Source organism: Procambarus clarkii, chromosome 82, assembly GCF_040958095.1.
Source record: "Procambarus clarkii isolate CNS0578487 chromosome 82, FALCON_Pclarkii_2.0, whole genome shotgun sequence".
NCBI classification, from domain to species: Eukaryota; Metazoa; Arthropoda; class Malacostraca; order Decapoda; family Cambaridae; genus Procambarus; species Procambarus clarkii.
In genome coordinates, this window is record NC_091231.1 from 11336801 (window position 1) to 11356775 (window position 19975).

The 19975-nt window shown below is 45.4% G+C and overlaps 1 protein-coding gene across 1 annotated transcript in view; it reads left to right on the forward strand.

Annotated features, from left to right (window-relative positions):
• alpha-Man-IIb (alpha-Mannosidase class II b) overlaps positions 1 to 19975 on the forward strand; it is a 302261-nt gene that overhangs the window by 269711 nt on the left and 12575 nt on the right. Inside the window, exons 2-3 of the mRNA XM_069316104.1 lie at positions 13129 to 13301; positions 16906 to 17039. Of these exons, the coding sequence (XP_069172205.1) occupies positions 13129 to 13301; positions 16906 to 17039 (307 nt within the window). The remainder of the gene's footprint in view (positions 1 to 13128; positions 13302 to 16905; positions 17040 to 19975) is intronic.

A 19975-nucleotide genomic window follows, 5' to 3' on the forward strand; every position in this document is an offset into this window, starting at 1 on the left:
AGAATTCAACACGAGCAAATGTAAAGTTATGGAAATGGGACTAGGAGATAGGAGACCAAAGGGACAGTACACAATGAAGGGGAACAGCCTACCTGTAACGACGCGTGAAAGAGACCTGGGGGTGGACGTAACACCTAATCTATCTCCTGAGGCACATATTAATAGGATAACGACAGCAGCGTACTCTACACTGGCAAAAGTTAGAACATCATTCAGAAACCTAAGTAAGGAGGCATTTAGGGCGCTTTACACTGCCTACGTAAGGCCAGTCTTAGAGTATGCCGCCTCATCATGGAGTCCCCATCTGAAGAAGCATATAATGAAACTGGAAAAGGTTCAGAGGTTTGCAACGAGACTCGTCCCAGAGCTACGAGGGATGGGGTATGAAGAGCGCCTGAGGGAACTGTGCCTTACGACACTAGAAAGAAGAAGGGAGAGGGGGGACATGATAGGAACGTATAAGATACTCAGAGGGATTGACAGAGTGGACATAGACGAAATGTTCACACGGAATAGTAACAGAACGAGAGGACATGGATGGAAGCTTGAAACTCAGATGAGTCACAGAGATGTTAGGAAGTTTTCTTTTAGCGTGAGAGTAGTGAGGAAATGGAATGCACTTCAGGAACAGGTTATGGAAGCAAATACTATTCATAATTTTAAAACCAGGTATGATAGGGAAATGGGACAAGAGTCATTGCTGTAAACAACCGATGCTCGAAAGGCGGGATCCAAGAGTCAATGCTCGATCCTGCAGACACAACTAGGTGAGTACAACTAGGTGAGTACACACACACACACACACCTGTTGATTGACAGTTGAGAGGCGGGCCGGAAGAGCAGAGCTCAACGCCCGCAAGCACAACTAGGTTAGGTTATCTTGAGGTTATCTTGAGATGATTTCGGGGCTTTAGTGTCCCCGCGGCCCGGTCCTCGACCAGGCCTCCACCCCCAGGAAGCAGCTCGTGACAGCTGACTAACACCCAAGTACCTATTTTACTGCTAGGTAACAGGGGTGAATACAATTATGTGAAGGAGTATGAGGTAAGCATCAGAACCTTGTTAACAATAAAACCACGTACGAAACCTGTTCATCTTGCCTCAACCAAGGCGACTTTGTTTACATTTATTAAACAGTTGATGGGCTCCGAAGAACTACGAGATTGTTTACAACAATAATAACCCTGGGTTGTGAAGTTTCCATGCTCGTAAACTGTTTAATAAATGTAAACAAAGCAATCGTGATTAATGAAAGATGCACAGGTTTCGTAAGTAAAGGTCAGACACAAGGAGGGAAGAACGCACAACACAATGTCCGGACAAATTGAAGCTAAACTCCGTGAGACACTGAGCAGTGTAATCTGCACCTTCCTAAGCTCAGAGACGGTGGTGGATTTACCAGCATCATTTGTTTCAGAACCTCCAACACCGGCTAAATCACCCCCACCACCGTCTTGGGGGCCCCCACCACCGTCTTGGGGGCCCCACCACCGTCTTGGGGGCCCCCACCACCGTCTTGGGGGCCCCACCACCGTCTTGGGGGCCCCCCCACAGTCTTGGGGGTCCCCACCCACCAACGTACGCAAATAAGGGGACACAGGTGGAGACTGAGTACCCAAATGAGCCACAGGGACGTTAGAAAGATTTTTTCAGTGTCAGAGTAGTTAACAGACGGAATGCATTAGGCAGTGATGTAGATATGATAGAGCCCAGTAGACTCAGGAATCTGTACACCAGTTGATTGACAGTTGAGAGGCGGGACTAAAGAGCCACAGCTCAACCCCCCTGCAAGCACAAATAGGTGAGTGAGTACTAAGAGCTAAGTACCACCATTCCCCATCCCCCATTACCCATTCCCCATCGCTTGTCCCCCATCCCACACTATCCACTACCCATCCCCACCCATCCCACACTATCCACTACCCATCCCACACTATCCACTACCCATCCCACACTATCCACTACCCATCCCACACTATCCACTACCCATCCCACACTATCCACCACCCATCCCCACTACCCATCCCACACTACTACCCATCCCACACTATCTACTACCCATCCCACACTATCCACCACCCATCCCCACCCATCCCACACTATCCACCACCCATCCCCACCCATCCCACACTATCCACCACCCATCCCCACCCTCCACAAGCACAGTCAAGGCAAATGGCGAGGCTTCAGCATGAACAGATTAAACAAGACGTGAGGATTTACGAGTGAACTAGTTTCCGGATTGAGAGATTTAGTTAATAGCTGGATTTATGGTTGGACAGCTCTCCTGATGCAGGGATTATGGCAGACTGCTGGATTTATTATGCTGGGCCCGGGGTTCTAGTAGTACCCCCTGGGTGAGGCTTCCACTGTGGTCAGGCACAACAGTTGCATATTTTACGGAGTGGCAAATAGAATGTTCTGTGATAAAAGCCGGCCGCAGCTGCTGAGCCCAGGAGCAAGAGCCCTACCGGTATGCTAACTTGGCCTATTGTATTAAGTGAGAAGACGGACTACGGGCTCACCATAGCCCGTGCTGCTTGGAATTTTTTGTTCCAAGCAGCGAATCTTAAACAAGTGGGAGGACAGGGTGTTTACATTTGTCCGTCTCCAGGGGTAACTCAATTAAATACAAAAAAAACTGTTCAGTTCCTGGAGCCATTAGGTGTGTGCGCGTGGGCCCGTAATTACTCAACTGCCGCTCACAGAATGGGTCCCAGACTGACAGTCTATACATCATACACACACACACACATATACCGTTCACTCTTTCATACTAAATGGCCACTAATACACTTTGTACAAAGTTTGAACTTTGGGTTATACATGCTATCCATTGTCATATTGCAGAGGATGTGCATGTGTTTTTCAGGTGTTTACTAGTCATCTGCCTGTCTCAGGTGTTTACCATCCCCTCCCCCCCCCCTCCTACCCCCCTCCTCCTATCCCCTCCCCCCTGGACATATTCATCCATCACCCCCCCCCCCACACCATCGCAGGAGGAGGAGGAAGAGGATCCGAGCTCAATCTAGCCCGCGACCTCATCTCTTTTAAAGCACTCCAATCCCCCCCTCTATCCGCCGATATCGACGCGCGTTGCTCAATTGTTTTTAGGCTGTGAGGCGAGGGCTTTTAGGGTGCCTGGGCGGCGGGTTACTTGTGGCTGGCCTACCACACTAGGCCCACTGGCAGACTAGGCCGAGTTGCAGAATAGGCCGAGTTGCAGAATAGGCCGAGTTGCAGAATAGGCCGAGTTGCAGAATAGGCCGAGTTGCGGAATAGGCCGAGTTGCGGAATAGGCCGACATGTGGAATAGGTGAACCCATATACACCCCAGCGTGCTCTACACCCCACACGGTAAACACATGTACACCCCAACGTGCTCTACATTCCACACGGTAAACCCACGTACACCCCAGCGTGCTCTACACCCCACACGGTAAACACATGTACACCCCAACATGCTCTACACCCCACACGGTAAACACATGTACACCCCAACGTGCTCTACACCCCACACGGTAAACTCATGTACACCCCAACATGCTCTACACCCCACACGGAAAACTCATGTACACCCCAACGTGCTCTACACCCCACACGGTAAACTCATGTACACCCCAACATGCTCTACACCCCATACGGTAAACTCATGTACACCCCAACGTGCTCTACACCCCGCACGGTAAACTCATGTACACCCCAACGTGCTCTACACCCCACACGGTAAACTCATGTACACCCCAACGTGCTCTACACCCCACACGGTAAACTCATGTACACCCCAACATGCTCTACACCCCACACGGTAAACTCATGTACACCCCAACATGCTCTACACCCCACACGGTAAACTCATGTACACCCCAACGTGCTCTACACCCCGCACGGTAAACCCATGTATACTCCAGCGTGCTCTACAGTAAAGCAAGAAGAAAGAAGCAACAATAGCCAGTCATTTTAGGCTTAACGGCTGCTCATTACAGTGTTGCCACATCACTTTGGGTTTTAAACTCTTTAGTTGCCCTGGTTTACCGGTTTACCTCAAGAGGTAAACTCGGAGGGATACCGTAAGGATGTTTCTCATTCATCCCTTTTCGCCTTATCAGAAACGTAGGAAATCCAAGCACCCTAACCTAACCTATCAAGGACCGATGCTTAGAAAACGTCAATACTTCGACGCTTTAATTTGAACTAATATGTCGCATTTTTTAACGGATTGGTCAATTACGTTAAAAAGGCGACGTTTTAGTACAAGTTAATACGCCGTAATATGGACGTTTTGTATGCGACGGTTTCATTGAATCACCGCCCGTGGGACGAGGCCAGGATTTAGGGGTAGTTTACCCCCCTGACCCCAGGCAGTATGCCGTGACCCCTGACCCCAGGCAGTATGCCGTGACCCCTGACCCCAGGCAGTATGCCGTGACCCCTGACCCCAGGCAGTATGCCGTGACCCCTGACCCCAGGCAGTATGCCGTGACCCCTGACCCCAGGCAGTATGCCGTGACCCCTGACCCCAGGCAGTATGCCGTGACCCCTGACCCCAGGCAGTATGCCGTGACCCCTGACCCCAGGCAGTATGCCGTGACCCCTGACCCCAGGCAGTATGCCGTGACCCCTGACCCCAGGCAGTATGCCGTAACCCCTGACCCCAGGCAGTATGCCGTGACCCCTGACCCCAGGCAGTATGCCGTGACCCCTGACCCCAGGCAGTATGGCGTGACCCCTGACCCCAGGCAGTATGCCGTGACCCCTGACCCCAGGCAGTATGCCGTGACCCCTGACCCCAGGCAGTATGCCGTGACCCCTGACCCCAGGCAGTATGCCGTGACCCCTGACCCCAGGCAGTATGCCGTGACCCCTGACCCCAGGCAGTATGCCGTGACCCCTGACCCCAGGCAGTATGCCGTGACCCCTGACCCCAGGCAGTATGCCGTGACCCCTGACCCCAGGCAGTATGCCGTGACCCCTGACCCCAGGCAGTATGCCGTAACCCCTGACCCCAGGCAGTATGCCGTGACCCCTGACCCCAGGCAGTATGCCGTTACCTCTGACCCCAGGCAGTATGCCGTGACCCCAAGACGACTGACCCCACAATTACCCCCCCCCCCCAGACACACACAGCTCCACCCCTGAAGAGTAATTAGTGGGGGGTACAAATTGTTTGACACGCTTACCTGGAGGTAATTAAGGTTAAATACGTGGTCATTAGACCTGGCACTGTGCCTAGGGCAAGAGGGGAGGTTGTGGCACAGGTGCTTAGGGGCAGAGGAGGATAGGGAAGAGGGAGGAAGGGCAGGAGGAGAATAGGGGAGAGGGTAATGGGATAGGAGGAGGGTGGGTATGAATAGGTATTCCTGATATGAGCATTTTCTATCAGCTTTGCGTTATCTGCAAACAGTGCACCCTTCACTGTGGCACCCTTCTCTGTGGCACCCTTCTCTGTGGCACCCTTCACTGTGGCCAGGGAAGGGTGCACTGGTTCAGGTGTAATGGTGCCACGTTCGAGCCTTCAGGGGCCCCAACAAGTCGTAGGAACATTAGAATACAGGAAACTGCAGAAGTCCTGTTGGCAGTATGACGCCATATTTATATCCACCCAAACCCATTCATATATATGTCTGACCTACGCTTGAAACAATCTATTGTTACCCGGTAATTTGTTCGATAAATCCACAGCCTTGTTTTCAAGCCAGTATTTACTCAGGTTTTTCCCTGGATGTAAACTTATAAAACATGTCTGGGATGCTCCCGGACGCAGGTTCGAATCCTCGTCACGGCCCTTGTGGATTGGTTTATAAAACAGCGGTATCTAACAGCCTGGTTGGCCAAACCACCAACCAGGAAACCTAATCAGAGACCGGGCCACAGGAACAATGATTCCCGGAAGCACAAACAGGTAAGTAGGTATAGGTAGATATATCAACTAAAATCCACGCTCTAAATCCACGCCCATTGTGTTCTGCCCATCAGGTACTCCCTGGGAAACTCAGCGAGGAATTTTCTACTCTGTTAAAAAAAAAAAAAGTGAAATGCGTCGCATTTTTAACGGTTTAGTCGATTACGTTAAATTTGTGAGGTATTAGGTGAGAGGACATGTTGACTACGGCTGGGTACCCCCCCTGACCCTACACCTGTTGACTGACTGTCTGTCTGTCTGTCTGTCTGTCTGTGTGTGTGTGTGTGTGTGTGTGTGTGTGTGTGTGTGTGTGTGTCTCTCTCTCTCTCTCTCTCTCTCTCTCTCTCTCTCTCTCTCTCTCTCTCTCTCTCTCTCTCTCTCTCTCTCTCTCTCTCTCTCTCTCTCTCTCTCTCTCTCTCTCTCTCTCTCTCTCTCTCTCTCTCTCTCTCTCTCTCTCTCTCTCTCTCTCTCTCTCTCTCTCTCTCTCTCTCTCTCTCTCTCTCTCTCTCTCTCTCTCTCTCTCTCTCTCTCTCTCTCTCTCTCTCTCTCTCTCTCTCTCTCTCTCTCTCTCTCTCTCTCTCTCTCTCTCTCTCTCTCTCTCTCTCTCTCTCTCTCTCTCTCTCTCTCTCTCTCTCTCTCTCTCTCTCTCTCTCTCTCTCTCTCTCTCTCTCTCTCTCTCTCTCTCTCTCTCTCTCTCTCTCTCTCTCTCTCTCTCTCTCTCTCTCTCTCTCTCTCTCTCTCTCTCTCTCTCTCTCTCTCTCTCTCTCTCTCTCTCTCTCTCTCTCTCTCTCTCTCTCTCTCTCTCTCTCTCTCTCTCTCTCTCTCTCTCTCTCTCTCTCTCTCTCTCTCTCTCTCTCTCTCTCTCTCTCTACCATTAAGATGTGCAGGTGGTGGTGTCTTCAGTGGTCCGTGAGACAAGTGAGAGCACCCAGGTGTAGAAGAGATCTTTCAGGCTACCTCACTCCGGGAGATTATATACTTGCTATTCTTTTTGCTTTATCTGTGGTCTTGTTGGTGTGTTCGGGTGAAGGTCTTGTTGGTGTGTTCGGGTGAAGGTCTTGTGCTATGTCCTCCTCAATACTCTCCTGGAGGGTATCATGTATTAGGGAAGCTTTCATAGCTTCTTACATCTCTATGCATTAGAGTAGGTCACATTCGGACAATTTGTATGCGTGTCTAGCGTGAAATTGGCTTGTCATGTTTTTTTTCCTAGTTGTATTCAACTAGTGGGATGACCTTCGGCTCTTGGGTCTCGCCTCTCGACCTTCAATTGATTGGTATATAGGTTTCTGAGCGTATTAGGATCTCAAGTCAACATCTTGAAGGTGGCATTAGTATTTAGATTGTCAGTATTTTAAGCAACACCCTAAACTGTGTCTAATTTATTAAGGTGGTGTCAGCCGGGAATATGCAGAGTACAAGCCACAACAGCGTGGCTAAAACAGGTAACCCAACCGAGCAGTGAAATGAAGATAGGGGTTTCGACCGTCCTGAGTTCAACAGTCATCAATCAATTACAAAAACACTTACGAAACCTGTGCATCTGTCAGCACGGGCAGTCCCCGTGGCCCAGTGGACAAAGCACTCGCCTTGCGCTTCGCCAGTGCTTTGGGCTGGGTTCGTAGCCTTCCCGGGGAGGATTGACTGGGCGCCAATCCCTAACTGCAGCTTCTGTTCACCCAGCAGTGAATGGGTACCTGGTTATTAAACGATTTGGCGGGCCGTATTCCGGGGAAAATTAGGATTAAGGACCTGCTCGAAACGCTATGCGTGCTAGTGGCTGTACAAGCATGTAAGAACTCATATATATATATATATATATATATATATATATATATATATATATATATATATATATATATATATATATATATATATATAGAGAGAGAGAGAGAGAGAGAGAGAGAGAGAGAGAGAGAGAGAGAGAGATAGAGAGAGAGAGAGAGAGAGAGAGAGAGCAGTCTTTCTTGTAAACATATATTATTAAATATGACCGAAAAAGGTGATGTCCATAGGGGTAGTCTTTGAAAATGTAATAAGTTATTACGAAACGCGTCCAAGTGTCGCGTCAGACTAGAAATAAAAATGAATTTTGGATAATTGATTTTTCAATTACCATCGACAGTGAAAAGAAACATAAGAAATATTGAGAAAATTCGTGTTAGAATTATTAATCTTACTTTTTCGGTTTTTTATATATAAATAAAAGGGATATGAGACAGACTAAGAGCTGCAATAGAAGGAGAAAGAGCTCAGGCTGTATAACTATATAACCCTTGTTAGGGGTAGGAAGACCAGATGGGATATGAGGAAGGAGTGAGGGTAAGGCGATGAATAAAGACGTATGTCAGGGCCGGAGTCTTGGAACGCCGGGGGTTCGATCCCAAAGTATTGCATCAATGTTTTATCACTGATACAGCATATTGTTGCGATTTTATTGTGCACACATAAAGACATTTCTTCCCTTTAACGGTAATAATCCGCGACGTCACGACGAACCAGAAACTGTCGCCTTACCATGATATTTTTAACGTAAGTTTCTTGGACGAAGGAAATCCAAGATTTTTATATCTTTACGAAACTTTGTAATTAGAATCTGCTTTTGTTTTCTTCTTGGGAGGTGGCAGGCGGAAGCCTTTTGCAAGAGCAACAACAATACGAGATGGCACTGACACAGTGTCATACTGGCACTGACAGTGTCATACTGGCACTGACAGTGTCATACTGGCACTGACAGTGTCATACTGGCACTGACAGTGTCATACTGGCACTGATAGTGTCATACTGGCACTGACAGTGTCATACTGGCACTGACAGTGTCATACTGGCACTGACAGTGTCATACTGGCACTGACAGTGTCATACTGGCACTGACAGTGTCATACTGGCACTGACAGTGTTATACTGGCACTGACAGTGTCATACTGGCACTGACAGTGTCATACTGGCACTGACACAGTGTCATACTGGCACTGACACAATGTCATACTGGCACTGACAGTGTCATACTGGCACTGACACAATGTCATACTGGCACTGACAGTGTCATACTGGCACTGACAGTGTCATACTGGCACTGACAGTGTCATACTGGCACTGACAGTGTCATACTGGCACTGATAGTGTCATACTGGCACTGACAGTGTCATACTGGCACTGATAGTGTCATACTGGCACTGACAGTGTCATACTGGCACTGACAGTGTCATACTGGCACTGACAGTGTCATACTGGCACTGACAGTGTCATACTGGCACTGACAGTGTCATACTGGCACTGACAGTGTCATACTGGCACTGACAGTGTCATACTGGCACTGACAGTGTCATACTGGCACTGACAGTGTCATACTGGCACTGACAGTGTCATACTGGCACTGACACAATGTCATACTGGCACTGACAGTGTCATACTGGCACTGACAGTGTCATACTGGCACTGACACAATGTCATACTGGCACTGACAGTGTCATACTGGCACTGACAGTGTCATACTGGCACTGACAGTGTCATACTGGCACTGACAGTGTCATACTGGCACTGACAGTGTCATACTGGCACTGACAGTGTCATACTGGCACTGACAGTGTCATACTGGCACTGACACAGTGTCATACTGGCACTGACACAATGTCATACTGGCACTGACAGTGTCATACTGGCACTGACACAATGTCATACTGGCACTGACAGTGTCATACTGGCACTGACAGTGTCATACTGGCACTGACAGTGTCATACTGGCAATGATACAGTGCCAGTATTCAAGTTGAGATTTCAATGTACAGTGTAAGGGTAGGATATAAAAGCCAGCTTGTGCTAAGGGTCCAGGGATCACAGTGTCCCGCGGCCCGGTCTCTGACCAAGCCGGATTGACCAGACCGTACCTGGATTGTACCTGGATGGGGTTCTGGGAGTTGTTTTTCTCCACAAGCCCGGCCTGAGGCCAGGCTTGACTTGTGAGAGCTTGGTCCACTAGGCTGTTGCTTGGAGCGGCCCGCAGGCCCACATATCCACCACAGCCCGGTTGGTCCGGCACTCCTTAGAGGAAACTATATAGTTTTCTCTTGAAGATGTCCACTTCAAGAGAAAATAGCCTGATTGATCAGGATCAGTCTGATTGATCAGCTACCGGTCTGAATGATCAGATATCAGCCTGATTTATTAGATAGCAGTCCCCGTGGCGCACTGGTAAACCCCCCGGCCGGCGCTTTGCAAGGGATTTGGCCTGGGTTCGTATCCTGGCCGGGGAGGATTGACTGGGCACCAATCCTGTAGCCTCTGTCCACCCAGCAGTGAATGGGTACCTGATTGTTAAACGATTTGGCGGGTCGTATTCCGAGGAAAATTAGGATTAAGGACCTGCCCGAAACGCTATGCGTGCTAATCGCTTTACAAGAATGTAAGGACGCTTGAATATATATATTTAAAATAAATAAAATAAAAATAAATCCGGCTAGATTTGATATATAACAAAAAACGATGACACGTTTTCTTTGGTCGTAGATCAACAGGATTTAAATATAGAAAACGAGGAACAAAGGAAAGCGGCTGGTAGAGGGGTGACTCAAATAAAACCGATTACCTCGAGCAAGGCTCTGCCCCCTCCTGTCTGCCTAGGTTCTCGCTCTATTTGGCTCCCGCCGTCAAGTTCCAGCTCTAATATGGTTCCAGCTTTATATTTGGGCTCTAATAGGGTCCTAACGTTATGCTCCAGCTCTAATAGGGGTCCCAATGTTATACTCCGGCTCTAATAGGGTCCCAACGCCATGCTCTTAATAGGCTTCTAGTGCCATGCTGCAGGCCTAATAGACTCACAATTGTATGCTGCAGGAAGAGGCTTCCACTGCTATAATCCTGGCCAAGCTGGTTCCCAATTCCATGCCCTATATCTGATTGGCTTCTATAAACTGGAGACTCTTCTGCTTTATAGGCTTCCAGGAAGGAAGCAAAGGTTTACAGCAAAAGCAGACATCAGAGCGGAGAGTTTTCCGTGGCGAAGTGGTAGCACATTCGCCTAGCGTTTCACGAGCCGTTTGACCTGGGTTCGTATCCTGGCCGGGGGAGGATTTACTGAGCGTAAATCCTTAACTGTAACTGTTCCAGCATGGAACCCTTACCCGAAAAAGGACAAGGAAAAAACTAGAAAAGGTCCAAAAATATGCAACGAGACAAGTTTTGGAACCGAGGGGATTGAGCTATGAGGAATGACTGAGAGAACTGGACCTTACCGCTGGACCTTTAGCTTAAGGACGTGTTCGAAACGCTATGCGCGGTAGTGGCTTTGCGATAACACTACACTCAAACCCCAATATAAGTACTTTCTCAACCCGGTGTATCTTCGTGTATACAAATACACAAATAACAAAGACAATTCTAAGGCAAATTGACAAAGTAGACAAATGCAGCGTTGTTCAGAGCTAAGAACAGCAGAACGAGTGGCCATGGATGGAAACTGGAGACGCAAATGAGTCACAGAGAAGTTAGAAACAACTTTTTTTCAGCGTTAGAACTGTCAATAAAAGGAATTGGTTAGACGTAGAGGTCGTTGAAGCTAATTCGATTCACAATTTTAAATGTAAATATGATAAAACCGCGAGAAATGAATCATTGCATTAATCTAAGACCGTTTGGAAAGCGAGGCTACAGGAGCCTAGCTTGACCCCTGCAAGCACATCTAGGTGAGTAGAGAGCAGCGGATACGATATACATTAGATTAAGTGTCTCTAAGACACTCCGGCTGGTTGTATATTGATTTGAATTTGCCTCTCAGCTCCTGCTTTCCCTTAACACTCCCCTCACACTGTGTCACACTCCCAAACATTTAGCAGTTGGAAATACAGATAAGAATTCATGGAGACATTAAAATTATCACAAGGGGACTACCAGGAGGTGACTGGAACCTGCAGCCCCTCTGTAAAAAAAAAAACTGGAATTTACATTGGGTTGTAAACAAGGAGGGAAAGCAGTTTACGACCTTTAAATAAAGGAAGTTATAGGACTTAAAAATAAGGGCTTCCGCCCTAGTAGCCTCGGGACGGCCGCGCGCGGTCTCCAGCGATAAATTTGGCGGGAAAGCGAGGCTTTGAACCCAGTAAACCTTTTCCTTCAAGTTTACCCACCAATAACGTACCAATTTTTTTTTTAATCAATTTTTGGGTTTTTGTTTTGAATTGGACTTTAGGTGTGCCAATCTTTGGAGGGGTTATTAAGCCCACCACAACAGCTTAATTGACCAATCAGCAAGTATACTTTTGATAAACCTAAATACAAGTTTCTTTTTCCCTACAGCTGGAATCCATTTAAATAGCATTGACTAACAATAATATTAGTAATAATTCATACAGTCGGGGGGGACAGGATGCCTGTGTATATATATATTTTAGGCTTGTATCAAGATCCACCCCAAGGTCGAATTACTGACCCTCCCCAGGAAGCAACCCCATAAGAGTTACCTGACACCCATGCAGGTACCTATTTGCCGCTAAGTGAACAGAGGCATTAGGTGGAAGGGTGACCAACCATTTCTGTCCCACCTAGTAATCGAACCCGGGATCCCGAGTGTGAGTCGTGAACAAAGCCACCTGTACCACGAGGCCCTCTCATAAAGATAATATTTTCTTTATAAAACACAAAAAGATTAGATTAAAGAGATACGTACTTAGCGGACACAGGATTTGAATATATTTTTTTAATTCTACTAATTATGTACCGCATTTCGGGCATAATTAGCGACTTTGTGTAATCTACAATTACTGTACCTAATAAGGAATCACTGTAACATATACCTTTGTATATTTTATGAATAAAATATTGTTGGCAGTAGTGTTTACATGTCGTTGTTTACATGCCTCAGGATTTATCTCTCAGAAACTGCTCTCTGCGCTAAAATAGATTGTCAATATCGCTAAATATTTCGTGTACAGCTTTATAGTTCATAGCTATTGTATAGCTTTATAGTTCACAGATATTGTGCAGCTTTACATTTCATAACTATTGTGCAGCTTTATAATTCATAACTATTGTACAGCTTTATATTTCACAGATTTTGTGCAGCTTTACATTTCATAACTATTGTGCAGCTTTATAATTCATAACTTGTGCAGCTTTATATTTCACAGGTATTGTGCAGCTTTAGCTTCTATGCTGTGCAATTCGAACCTATTTCTTATAAAAGCTTCTCGTTAAAAATTCCACTTTCTATTTCTTTTTTTCTCTGTCCACAGGTGTTCTTAATGCCTCACTCCCACAACGACCCGGGATGGCTGAAGACCTACGAGGAATATTACTTCCACCAGACCAGCAAGATCCTTCAGAATATGATAGAGAAGCTCAGGGTTCACACCAACATGACTTTCATATGGTCCGAGATCTCTTTTCTATCGCTATGGTACGAAAGGTAAGTCAGAAGTGGTTTGGTGTTTAGCTATCACGGTTGAACTAAAGCCTAGCTCTTTATGCCCCATCTGACGTTCGAATTATTTGTTAGGCTTTTAAGACCTATCAATCGTGGCATGTTTAAGACTACGGTAGTGGTTTAGTGCTGTGATCTACAAGTCAGGCTACGAGCAGAGGCGTCTAACAGCCTAGCTGGTTGACCAGACCGCCAACCAGGAGGAGGCCTGGTCAGAGACCGGGCCGCGGGGGACATTCAATCCGGAATCATCACAGGGTTGTAGTTACAGATGGGTACAAGAACATATTCACCTGAATTGACCTGAGGGTCACTCTAGTGGCTTCCATGACGACTTCAATATGTAACATTTCAAACTCCTATTAGTGGACGTTTAAATGATACTTAATATCAATAATTTGCATGTATGAAAGAATGTTAGCGGCTTTATACATGCATGTCATAAACGTGTGATCAATATGTGCATCAATATGCACGCCAGAAGGATCTTTCAAAATAGATACAGTAAAAATTCACTGCAAAAAATTGAGACACATTAAAAATGTCAGAAATTGAGACACATTAAAAATGTCAGAAATTGAGACACATTAAAAATGTCAGAAATTGAGACACATTAAAAATGTCAGAAATTGAGACACATTAAAAATGTCAGAAATTGAGACACATTAAAAATATCCAAAAGTAAATTATTTTACGTTGCAGTATTCTCACCCCCGATGTGTCTTGAGCCCGTTTCGTAAGAAAGATTTGTAAACCCGCCTCCTACGTAAGCCCTCCTCCTAAGATTCGTAAGCCCGCCTCGTAAGAGAGATTCGTAAACCCGTCTCTTAAGAGATATTCGTAAGCCCATCCAAGATTCGTAAGCCTGCATCATTAACCCATCACATAAGCCTATTTCATAAGCCCATCTCCCAAGCCAGCAAAGTAGGCCAGCCTCATAATTATATGCAAGAATATGCCGATATAACTATTGTAGATGTATGAGGCTAGGAGACCCGGGATGGCAAGAGGCTGGAGGGGGGAGAGGGAAGGCACGTAGCTATGTTTTCATTATAAGTTTTGTGCGTCGCGTTAATTCACCGTCGTTGGCTGGCTGGCTGCCTGGCTGGCTGCCTGGCTGGCTGGCTGGCTGGCTGGTTGGGCAGGCTCACTGGCTGACCGCTTTGGTACCTGCCCAGGGGGCACCGCTGGTGGAAAACGACGGACGGTACTTAGTGAACGGGCTCACCATAGCCCGTGCTACTTGGAACTTTTTGTTCCAGGTAGCGAATCTTTAACAACAACAACAACAACATTAGTGAACAGTACGTAACGCGGCTGTTATAGACTTTCTGTTCCATACATTATCCCCGTTGGACCAAGCTCTCGGGCCGGGCTTGGGGAGTAGAAGAACTCCCAGAACCTCATTCAGGTACAATCCAGCTGATGTTATTTACTCACCTAGTACTTTTTAATTTACAAGTACAACCGAGTCAATATAATTTCTTACCACTTTATGTTAATATAATAATTAAGTATATTCAAATTATATATATATATATATATATATATATATATATATATATATATATATATATATATATATATATATATATATATATATATATATAAAACACTGAACCGCAATGCTAATCCTGACCTTAACGCTTCCTAGAGGGCTGTAACAGAACCCTTGGGCACCTCACTAAAACAAATGTCTGATATTCCAAGAGTGCGTCTTAACCAAACCAGAAATGCTATAGAAATCAAGGGTCCCAAAATGTTCAATGACCTTCCTAATCACATCACAGACAGTCCTTCTCTCAACCAGTTTAAAAGAGAAACTAAGACCTACTTGATACACTCAATGTAACCTGGAGGCCTGGTCGAGGACCGAGCCGCGGGGACGCTAAGCCCCGAAATCATCTCAAGATCGTCCCTTACAGCCCCGCTCCTGGGCCAGGTAAGTCCACTACGGGCTCACCATAGCCCGTGCTACTCGGAACTTTTGTTCCGGGAAGCTGAGTCTAAAACAACAACATCCTTACATCCTAGATCTCAACCGATGTTTTGCTGTTATTGAACATTAATTACTGAACCTGTGCTGCCCCCTGTTATCTGCACTGTACAAACATGATAAACCATTGTATTCCTCCTGGTCGTCTGTAAAATGACTATCTGTTGTTCAGCTACAGTTTTAGTTAGCTACAGCTGTTGTTCAGCTATAGTTACGTGTTCCATCTATCACGTAATAATTATTATTGTATTTCTATTTTCTACTTCAACATTGTCTTCGATCTCATTTAGTTTTAAATCTGTGGAGTTTTTCCCCCACATTATGCAGAAAAAGACCAGAGTGTTAGTGGTTTTACGTATCTGCCAATCCATGCAACAGGTGGCTTTAGGCTACGTATCTGCCTACCTATTCAACAGGTGGCTTATATCTTGTGTGTGTGTTTGTACTTTAGCCTCGGTAAAAGAGAGAAAGAGAGAGAGAGAGAGAGAGAGAGAGAGAGAGAGAGAGAGAGAGAGAGAGAGAGAGAGATACGTGTGTGTAATTCCCTAAGTGATTACAAGATGAGAGCTACGCTCGTGGTGTCCCGTCTTCCCAGCACTCTTTATCGTATATTACTTTGTAACTACTAACGGTAGTTTCAGGGGTGTGTGTACTCACCTAGTGGTAGTGTATCAGCGCACCTAGTGGTAGTGCTATACACACACACACACACACACACACACAGTGTGTGTGTGTGTGTTTTACTATTTGTGCTTGCAGAATCGAGCTATCGAGCTATTAACTCTTGGACCCCGCCTTTCTAACCAATCTATTTTTCCTCTATTTTTTCCACTACATATATTTATCTGTAACACGCACACACAGGAAGCAGCCCGCAGCAGCTGTCTAACTCCCGGGGCATCAGGTGAACAAAATATCAGATCAAGATCAGATCAGAACAAGACCCTGCTCACCCTGCGTCAGGTTTCTTTCAGGGTGAAAGAAATTGCCCATTTATTTCCGCCATGGACCGGAATCGAACCCGGGCCCTTAGTTTAGGACTACGACCCCCCTAACGCTGTCCACTCAGCTGTGAGGCCCCAATATGTATATATGTGTTTGTGTGTGTGTGTGTGTAATTACCTAAATGTAATTACCTAAGTGTAGTTACAGGATGAGAACTACGCTCGTGGTGTCCCGTCTTCCCAGCACTCTTTGTCATAAAACGCTTTGAAACTACAGACGGTCTTGGCCTCCACCACCTTCTCACCTAACTTGTTCCAACCGTCTACCACTGTTTGCGAAAGTGAATTTTCTTATATTTCTTCGGCATCTGTGTTTAGCTAGTTTAAATCTATGACCTCTTGTTCTTAAAGTTCCAGGTCTCAGGAAATCTTCCCTATCGATTTTATCAATTCCTGTTACTATTTTGTATGTAGTGATCATATCACCTCATACAAAATACACAAGCTAAATTGAATCTAATTCATTTAGCAAGCTAAATGAATTTAGCTTAGCAATCATATCACCTCATACAAATACTCATACACACACACACAAATGTGTGTGTGAGTGTAAATTAATTAATTAATTAATCCAAAATGTCTTCGACAGAGCTCATCCAACATTGCGGCAACAGCTGAAGGATCTAGTGTCGTCGGGTCGTCTGGAGGTGGCTACGGGCGGCTGGGTCATGACGGATGAGGCTAACGTTCACCTCTACGCCATGCTCGACCAGCTCATTGAAGGTGGGAACCCCAAGACAGTGGGGTAGTGAGGTTGTTAGATGTCTGGAGGAGTTGTGGAGGGTTGAGCATCCTGGGAGATGGAATTTTCCTTCTATTATACCCTCTCGTCTCCATGTTTCACCATGTCAATGATGTCGGGATTCTTAGTCTCATGGTATGGACTCAAAAAGAACCTGTACTTGAGGTCGATCTCGAACCCATTGTTGATGTGACGACTTACATTGAATTTTGTAACTAGCTCATCAAGATTGTAACTTGCTTAGCTAAATGAATTGTAGGGTTCAGTCCCTGAGCCCATTATGTGCCTCTGTAACCCTTTCCACTACCGCCCTCAAGATGGGTATGGGGTGCATAATAAATGAACTAAACTAAACTGCCTCAAATGTATTTACTAGGCATTTAACAATTAATAATAATTCATTATACAAATAATTCATTGTGTCGGGGGTACAGGCAGCTAGAGTGTATTCATACACGCTAGGATTATACAAAGGCTAGGCTTATATAATTTTTTCAGATAATCTTTTCCAACTGGACTTTGAATTGCAGTAATGTCTTGACGGTTATGGCTTCAGCAGGTAGGCAGTTCCATGGGTAATTTCACCTGTAGGTGAAAAAGCATCTGTTTTCTATCCTACATTGTGGCTTGTTGAATTTGAGTATCTTGGTACCTTGAACTGTTGCCCCTTGTTTAGTTTAGTTCTTTTATTATGCACCCCCATGCCCATCTTGAGGGCGGTAGTGGAAAGGGTTACAGAGGCACATAATGGGCTCAGGGACTCGCCCCCAAAATGAATTTAGTTTAGCAAGTTAGTCTTGATAAGCTAGTTACATAGTTGCAAAATTCAATGCACATTTTCCTATCAACAATGATAGAGACCAACCACATGTACAGTTTCTACATGTGGTTGGTTAAGCAACTGACATATGTGGAGAACTAGTGTCATAGTTTATATATTTATCCTGCACACCGCCCCCCCCCCCCTCCCCCCATCTAGTGGGCAGCGGTGGTTAGGTTACAATCACTTGTTCGTGTTACATCTAATCTTTTGAAGACGTGGTCTGGATCAATATCCTCCAAATTGTTCAATATGGACAAATCCACAAGGGCCGTGACGAGTATTCGAACCTACGTCTGAGAGCATCCCAGACGCTGCCTTAATCAACAGAGCTACGACATGGTCAAAAGAGTTGAAACCAGAAGTTCTATTGCAGCCTCTCCGAGACACAAACCTTGTGGATTTGTTCATTGATGCATCACGCTATTGTGATTTCTGTGTGTAATTGTTCAATATTTTATAATTGAACAATTTGGTGAGATCCACCCTGTCGTATCTGGTTTGCAGTGTTAGTCCTGTGACCCTCATCCATTCCTGATATATGAGTAGACTTAATTTTGGAATGGATTTTGTAACTCTTGTGTTGCACTGCACTTCCAAAACAGATACAGTATGTCACTCTGAAGATGAGGTCTCCAGAAATTGGATGCAGTAGTGCAAATGTGGATGAACCAGATATTCTTCCTTGAAGGCAATGTCCATTTGACTATTTCTGGGGTTTGGTTGCCTTATTTTTGCTGCACTTGATGTGCAACTTTTAATGACTGGTGGATTCTGAGTCCTGGGTAATTTTCCCATCTGTTGCATGGTTGTGTGTTGATGTACTTGTTGTGTTGTGCATTATTATGCCCTACCTGCTAGGTTTTGCATTTGTCAGTGTTAAAGAGCATTTACCAGTCTTCCAACCATTTGCATAATTCATGTTGAGCTTTTTATAAGGCCTCAACATTATATTCACTTCCTACTTTACCACAGATCTTAGGGTCATTTGCAAATTTGATAATGTGGTTTCTGACATTCTCATCTATGTCATTGATGTATCCACTACATATATTTCTCTGTAACACACACACACAGGAAGCAGCTTGTAACAGGTGTCTAGCTCCCGGGGCATCAGGTGAACAAAGTATCAGATTTAGATCAGATCAGAACAAGGCCCTGCTCACCCTGCATCCAAAGGGCCAATCTTGGCATCTTGGGGCCAATCCAAAAAGGATTGGCCCCAAGATGGAACTTTGTGGTACCCCTCTTACCACATTTCTGCAGTCAGATTCATTTCCATTTAGGACAACCTTTTGATTTCTTTGTTTTAACCATTATTTAATCCATTCCATGTTTTAATCCATTCACACTATTTATTCTGTGCTTGCAATTTCCTTGCCAGTCTGTCATGTGGTACCTTGTCAAAAGCTTTAGAGGAGTTCATGTATATTTAACTGCTGGAAGTCCTTTGTCTTAATAGCTGGTTACCATCTCCAAAAAAAGTGAGCAGCTTAGTAAGGCAGGATTTAGTTTTAATAAAATCATGTTGCACTGATTTTATTAGACTGTGCACTGTGAGATAATGAATGATTCCCCTCTAAGGATTCTTTCCATGAGCTTGCAGATATGCGAGGTTAGGCTGATCTGTCGGTAATTTTCTGCTGAGCTCTTTCTGCCTTTTTTTTTTTAAGATAGGGATGACATTTGCATACACGTAATGGTATCTCCAATTCAGGGGAACTATCCCTTGGTCCAGAGATTTTCTGAAAAAGAGATTCAGTGGGAGATACAGTTCATCTGCCAGTTCCTTAATAACTTTTAACTGAATTCCATCAACACCTAGGGATTTTGAGTCCTTTACTGTCAATGCTCATCCTGATTGCATTGGACTTATGGCAATATACCTTAATTGATTTTCTTCCCCTGCTTCAGACATTTGTGTGGATATTGGGATATTGTCTACCCTTTCTAGTGTGAACACCCATGTAAAGTATTCATTGAAAGTGCTAGCTGCCTTTTTTATCATCAATTATAACTTGGTTAGTCTCATCTGCTAAGGGGCTTTAGTCTGTTATTGAGTCTTTTTGTCTTTGTTTTACTTTTTATGTGGACATA